The sequence below is a fragment of the Camellia sinensis genome, chromosome 10 (genome assembly GCF_055761805.1).
Source record: "Camellia sinensis isolate YWXY chromosome 10, ASM5576180v1, whole genome shotgun sequence".
Lineage (NCBI taxonomy): Eukaryota > Viridiplantae > Streptophyta > Magnoliopsida > Ericales > Theaceae > Camellia > Camellia sinensis.
The window spans coordinates 28,725,552-28,733,070 of NC_138970.1; the positions used below are offsets into that span (position 1 = coordinate 28,725,552).

Genomic DNA, 7,519 nt, shown 5'->3' on the forward strand with positions numbered 1-7,519 from the left:
GCCATTGATGTGTTTGTGTTACTTAGGTAGCCGTTTGCTAATACTTAAGTTTTTAATTTTATGTTTATATTTATAAAATTTTTAAAAATTTAAATAAAAATTTATTTGGTAAAAATTTTGATTTATAAATCAGTGATCTCAGTTTATAAATTTGACCAAAAAATAAAAATACAAAAAATGTATTTTCGTTTTGAATTTTGAGTTTTTTTTTTTTTTATCACCCAACACTAGCCACCACCCACCACCATTTTCCACTACCGTCTTCCGCCACCACGACCCACCCCCACTACCACCTGCCACCACCGCTCACCACTCACCACCCACCACCCATATGCCACCCACTCGTCACCACTACCCACCCCTCGCCGCCGCCGCCGCCGCCACCACCCACCTGCCATCCACCCGCCACCCGCCATCACCATCCACCACTCGCCACCATCACCCGCCACCTACTTGCTACCACCACTCACCACCCACCTACCACCACCACCCGCCACCTACTTGTCACCACCATCCACCACCTGCCACCCACCACCGCCAGCCACCCGCCAGCCACCACCACCCACCTACTATCACCACCCACCACCCACTACCACCCACTCGCTACCACCCGCCACCGTCACCCACACACCTACCACCACTACCACCACCACCCGCCACCACCCACCATCTGTCACCCACCTGCCACCACCACCCACTTGCTACCACCCATCTCCCGCCACCATCACCCACCCACCGACCATCACCACCCGCTACCACCACCACCACCACCACCACTATCACCCATTCGCTACCACCCGCCACCGTCACCGACCTACCCACCATCACCACCCGCCACCTACCTACCACCACCACCACTCGCCATTTGCCACCCATCTGCCACCACCACCACCCGTCACTGTCACTCACCCACCCACCCACCACCACCACCACCACCCACCCGCCGCCACCACCACCAGCAGCTACCCACCACCCACTGTCATCACTTTTCACCACCGTCTTCTACCGCCACTTGTCATTCCTCACTCTTTTTTATATTTTAAAATTTTTTAAAACATTTTGTCAATTACCAAACGCGTTTGTAGTTTATGTTTTTCTAAAAATAAACAAAAACCAGTTTATAAAATTTTTGTAAATATAAACTGAAAACGTAAACGTTACCAAACACGCCCTTAGCATCTTCATGGGATTCTTTTTTTTTTTTTTTTAATTTGGGTTGGGTTTGATTTGTTAAATTTTTTCCAAATGAAGTTTTTATTGTCAAACTATCCAAACAGTAAATAAAAGAGTAGATTCAACTCCATCGCTTTGAGTTAGCCCTCGTTTGGTATATGAATTGGGGCTAAATTAATCAAAATAAAATAAAATAAGGTAATTTATTTAATAAGATAAAATATTACATTTAAATCATAATTATTTTATTTTTCTCTCGCAATCATCAAATCAACTACAAAAAAGTTAAAAATTTATTCCAAATATATATTTTTTTAATTAGGCTAAAATAGTCAAAATGTCAAAACCATGCAAAAAGAAATTTATTCCAAACAAGGTCTTAGTTTGATTTTATTAGACTTAATTACATTTAATAATTTTTTAAGTAAATTTTTTTCATTAAATTTAAATTGTATTAATTGCGTTTAAACTTCAGTTCGTCTTTACTATACAATTCACAGTTGTATAAAATAATATTTTTATTCTTTATTTATGTTATGTTTAAATATTAAAAACTTTTTTAATTTATTTTTTTTCTGTGTAGTGAAACCGTAGTTCTAACTTTAATTACCCCGTGCTATATTAGGTTGTGTTGGATTGATTTTATTCTAATACATGGCTGTTTTGTTATGGATCGTCAAACTGAATTAATTGAGATTTAATGTTGACACGAATCAAACCAATCCATAAGCACCCCTGGTTTGTATCACATGGAGAATGAGATTGGATAGGCTCCGATGGGAGTAAAGGTTGTGTATATAAACTATCAAAATCCACGTGTACAATTTTATTTTCTCTCAGTAATTTATTTATTTTGATAAAAGATATTTTTTTGTCTCAAAATATTAGTCTATTTTTAAAAATTAAAGATTAAAATAATATAAATTTATTATTTTGTCTTTCTTTTAAATTCATTAACAATACAAAAAGTATAATTATGACAATTGATATTTCTAAAAAAAATACTATGAAAGAGTACTTTTATGGCATGTTTGATTGGAAGGATTAAAGCATGGGATTAGGATTATTAATCCGTGGGCCCAATCATCCTATGTTTGTTTTGACATTTTAGTTTAGGACTATTAATCCAATGGATAATTAATCTAACAAATTTGTAGGATTATTAGTAATGGGGTAGGAGTGGGATAGTTAATACCACACTAATTTGATAGGATTATTAATACCTCACTATTAGTATTGTGAATCAAACATGGCCTTAAAACATTAATATCTTTAAAATATAATAATTGTACTACTAAAAAATTTTTAATTTTTTAAAAGAGATTATTATTTTGAGATAAAAAGGGTAGAGGATATATACACATTTAGATGGTACAAATTGTAAGTTGGGTCACGTAAACAGTATTTGAGAACCACCTAATCCAAGCCAACCCAAAACTGGGACAACCCCACCACCTCAATCAATATTCACATAGTCTCAGACCTGGTTTAGCATAACTTATATAATTTATCTTCTTATCTTTTTATATCTTTTTATCACATCATTTTTCTATTTTTTTATATATTTTTTTATAAAAAAATAAAAAGTACACTTTTTTAGGACACTCCAAACCATCTAAGCCTTCGTTTGGGAAGTGGGTTGACTTTTTGACTTTTTGACTTTTTTAACTATCTCAAAAGCTTAATTTATGAAGGGTTTTTAGCTTTTTGACTTTTTTGATTTTTTTGTGAAAGAAGAGTGTAATGATTATAGAATTAGATGGGATATTTTATCTGTTGTGGCTCATGAACCTTTTATGACTCATTGAGCTAAAAAAACCCAATAAACCCTTGCCAAACAAACCCTAAGTCCACCGCCCACTTTCTCAGACCACCATTGTCCCCATTCTCCATTTTAAGAAAGTCACGCAAAAATCACCCCCACCCAATGGCAATCTCGATATTTTCCCCAAAATCAAGTGACAATCACGTAACCCCACAGTGCACTTCGTTTTCATTCCGTGGCCGCCTTGTTGGCACCGTCTAATCCGGTCACGTTGCCATATCCTCCTCTCTTTTTACCCCCATAATTTCCGAAAAAAATGTTTGAGATGTTTAATAAAATTTTATAATTTATTTAACAATATAAAATTATAAATGTCAATTTTAATTAGTCATATTATGTGAGATTCTAGTCTTTGGCCACATCATTAAATGTATATTTAAAAGTCTCCTATGTGAGTTTTTAATGTTCAAAATTTACTTCTTTGATAATTTTTTAAAATTTTTATTTATTTTTGTTTTTCTAAATTTTTTAAAAAGTATTAGACTTTAAATTTAGTTCAATGAGATGAAAAAAAAATTAAAAACACTCCAAATAGTTTTTTCTTGACTTTTAAATTTTTTTAAATATGAAAAAAAAATTTACAAAAATAATATAATTTAAAAAAAAACACTAAAAAAAAAAAAAACAAGCCGGTAAAAGAAATGCGTGCACTTGGTTTTCGTTCCGTGTCCGCGTGGTCACCGTCTAATCCGGTCACCTTGCCGTATCATGTTCTAGCGCTCCACCACCCCCATATAGATAGATATACATATTCTCTCTCCTCCCTCTCTCACTTCTCTCCATTTTTTCCTAACCCTAGAAACCCACCAAAGCCAGCAAATCCATGGGAGAGAGAAAGAGAAACAACACTAGAATACTGTGATTCAACCAATCTCCAACCATGTATTCCCGTTTTACCCCTCACTATCCTCTCAATTTTCAACTCCCCTACCCTCACCCTCACCCTCACCCTCTCCACCGTACCCTCGTCGGCGCTAACCACACCTCCGCCCGCTTCTGCTCTCGCTAATCTCTCTCCTCTCTTTCTCTCTCTACATTCACCTTTCTATCTTTTTTCTTCTAAATCTCTTCAATTCTTCACACATACATACACAAACTGATAGATGTAGGAATATATATATACAGATACACACAATTATGGAACCTAAGCCTAGCTTACTGAGGAACATTCTGGTTCGAGTCTTCTTCTTCTGTGTTTTCATCGTCGGAGTTCGATTCGCCTACGTCGTCACCATCACAGGCGAAGCCTGCAATCTCGGCGACTTCTGCTTCTTTTCTCTCCCTGAAAATCTCAACATCGTCACCGGCATTTCTCAGCTCCCGTCATCTTCCTCGGCGATCATCGTCCATGACGCCGTCCGATCATCTCCGGCCAAAACCAACAGTCGCGATCTCTGGACCACCAAAGAATGGAGAAACACCGTACAGTTCTATTCCTCTGTGTTTCACGATTTAATCGCCGAGGGTTTTCTATCTCCCGATTCGAAGTCGCTCTGCTTGGAAACTCCCAATGGAGAAGAGGTTTTTGCTTTAAAAGAGATGGGCGTTTCGGACTCGATCGGAATTTCCAAGAAAGCATCGAAGCCGTTGGTGGTTTCAGGTTGGCCGTTCGATGAGAACACTTTTGACTTCATCTTCTCCGGAATCAAGGGCCTCGATAAGTCGGTAAAACAATCAGAATTTGCCTCTGAAGTTGCGAGGACGCTTAAACCCCAAGGGTTTTTGATCGTCCACACGGCTTCAAAAGATACGTATAGTTTCAATTCGTTTATTGATTTGTTAAATTGCTGTAAATTCATACGCTCTCGTGAAATCGATGGATTCGATTCCTCGATGCCGCAAATTCGTGAAATTGTTATGAGAAAAGAGAGTTATATTCTTAAACCCACTGGCAATTCAGTGAATAAGTGCTCTGTTCCGGGGTATAAACAAGAATTGGTTCGGAATGCTGAGCCGTTGATTACCGAAGAGCCTCTAAAACCATGGATTACTTTGAAGAGAAATATAAAGAATATAAAGTATCTTCCATCAATGGCTGATATTAATTTTAAGCGAAGATATGTATACGTAGATGTCGGAGCTCGGAGCTATGGCTCGAGCATTGTGAGTTGGTTCAAGAAGCAATACCCAAAACAAAATAAGACCTTTGACATTTACGCGATTGAGGCGGATAAAGCTTTTCATGAAGAGTATAGATACAAGAAAGGGGTTACATTGATGCCTTATGCGGCGTGGGTGAGGAATGAGACATTGTTTTTTGAGGTTAATCAGGACCCGGGTCGGGAAAAAGAGGAGAAAGAGAAAGGGAGAGGAATGGGTAGGATTAAACCCGTTCAGTCATCAGCTAGTGTTGCTAGTGATGTGGATAAGATTCAGGGATTTGACTTTACGAATTGGTTGAAGAACACGGTATCGGAGAAGGATTATGTGGTGATGAAGATGGATGTGGAAGGGACTGAATTTGAATTGATACCCAGGTTGTTTGAGTCGGGAGCGATTTGTTTGATCGATGAAATCTTTCTTGAATGCCATTATAACAGGTGGCAGAAATGCTGCCCGGGTGAGAGATCGTCCAAGTATCAAAAAACTTACGGCCAATGCTTGGAGCTGTTTACTTCTCTCAGGAAAAGTGGAGTTCTTGTTCATCAATGGTGGTGATACCGGTACCAACCTTTCATTCCTTCTTGTAACATTTGTTTTCTTTTTCTTTTTCCTTTTTTTCTCCTCGTAGATGAGTCATCCTTTGTTTACAGTGGAAATGTTATAGTTTTTCTTATTTCATTTTCTTGTAATTGAAGCCCTTTTTTACTGTTAGAAATTGAACCCTTAAAGATTCTTTCCTTTATTAAGTTTTATCATGGTGTACTTTGTTGACAAATGTGTACATTGCTATTAAAATTATTTTTCATGATTTTAACTTGTTAGATTATATTTCATTTACGCCGTGTTTGGTTGGGAGATTTAGGAAGATATTTGGAAAGAGAAAGGAAAAAAGTGTGTGAAATTAGATGAAATATAAGTGTATTTTATTCACATTTCTTTTTTTTTTCCTTTCTTTTTTCAAATCCTTCTCAAATCTCCAACCAAACCCGCGTTAAATATTCAAATGTCCATGGTTTTTCGTTTTTTGATATGGATCATTGCTCCATATGTATTCTATTACTTGGCAGTGGCACTTGGCATTGGCAAGTGAAAAAATAGTTAGAACTGTTCTTTTCACTAACCTGTCCTGATGTGCATAATAATAGTTTTGATGTTTTTTGACTCGTAGATATGGTCTATTTTCTTGACAGTTGATACAAAAGAACGATTGCTGCAGTGTAGTAGCATTGAGAACTTGACTTACATGGGAACTTTTTAGGGTGGTTTGAAATTAAAATGTACTTTTTCACCTCTTTTTTTTTCTAGTTGAAAATGATGAATTATAATGTTATGTTTGTTGTTATGCATAATCACATCTTGATTTCAAACAGTTGATTGAGTTTCTAGACATGATACTTAATGATGGTATGTTGTTAAAAAGCTATGTTTAATGATGTTTCTTGTGATTCTATTCAACACTGGCCTGTGTAGCACATTGTTTGGAACTTGTAGATAGCATAAAACTTGAAAGAGGTGGATTTTGTTACAGGGAAACCAGCAAGTTATTTTTATAATAGTAATCATAAGTTGCTTGAATTATTTCATTACAGGGAAACCAGCAAGTTAAGCATGCTGCTTTTGATGATTTATCTTGTAAACTATGGGGTGGAATATATTCTAGCTTAAAGAAAATTTTAATAAATAGTACCTGGAGCTGTTCATCAATCCAAATATTTTCCGACCTTGTACCCTTGTAACCTTTGTCATTTCTTCTCCCTCATTGCTTTTTCTTGTCCTAAAAGATATTTGATATTAAAGCATTACTATTTAAGTTCAAAAGTTAGACCCACTTTATCAACCAATTATCTTTTTAGCACAACATTATGTCTATAAAATGAGTCTAAAAAATAGATTTGTATATCATTTTCCTTGATATTATAGTTCATTTTTTTTATGAAAATTCCGTCACTCAATTTAATAGTTATTAACATGTTTTATTATAGGATGTTTGTTGTCATTGTTTTAGGCCTATTTTTTATTTTGGAGTTGCTCAAATTGAAAACTATAAAGATGAAATTGCTAAAAATAAAAAATCAGAGAATCAATGTAATAGAAATGCATTGTTTAGAGCTGCTAGTATATTTTAGGGCAAATTACATATACCCTCTGGAGGTTTGGCTAAATTGCAGATACTTCTTGAGGTTTGAGAAATTATAAATTCTCTCCTGAATGCTATATTTGCATAACAAATTAGGGGGTAATTTGTTATGAAATATAAACCTCAGGGGGTAAATTATTATGAAAATACAAACTTTAGGGGGCGAAATGTAATTTTCAATCTATAATTTAACTAAATCTCGAAGGAGGTATATGTAATTTGCCCATTTTAATATCCTAGTTGTGTATCATGGCTAGATTGGTGTAGCATAAGAATTCTTT

General features: G+C 35.9%; 1 protein-coding gene across 1 annotated transcript; it reads left to right on the forward strand.

Annotated features, from left to right (window-relative positions):
* Positions 1-3,737: 3,737 nt before the first annotated feature.
* LOC114281648 (uncharacterized) lies at positions 3,738-5,843 on the forward strand. Its single transcript, XM_028224199.2, has one exon. The coding sequence runs from the start codon at positions 4,136-4,138 to the stop codon at positions 5,654-5,656; it is 1,521 nt and encodes a 506-aa protein (XP_028080000.2). The 5' UTR covers positions 3,738-4,135; the 3' UTR covers positions 5,657-5,843.
* Positions 5,844-7,519: the final 1,676 nt, after the last annotated feature.

Coding starts and splice junctions, on each gene's coding strand:
- LOC114281648 (XM_028224199.2), top strand. CDS start 4,136: ATGGAACCTAAGCCTAGCTTACTGAGGAACATTCTGGTTCGAGTCTTC.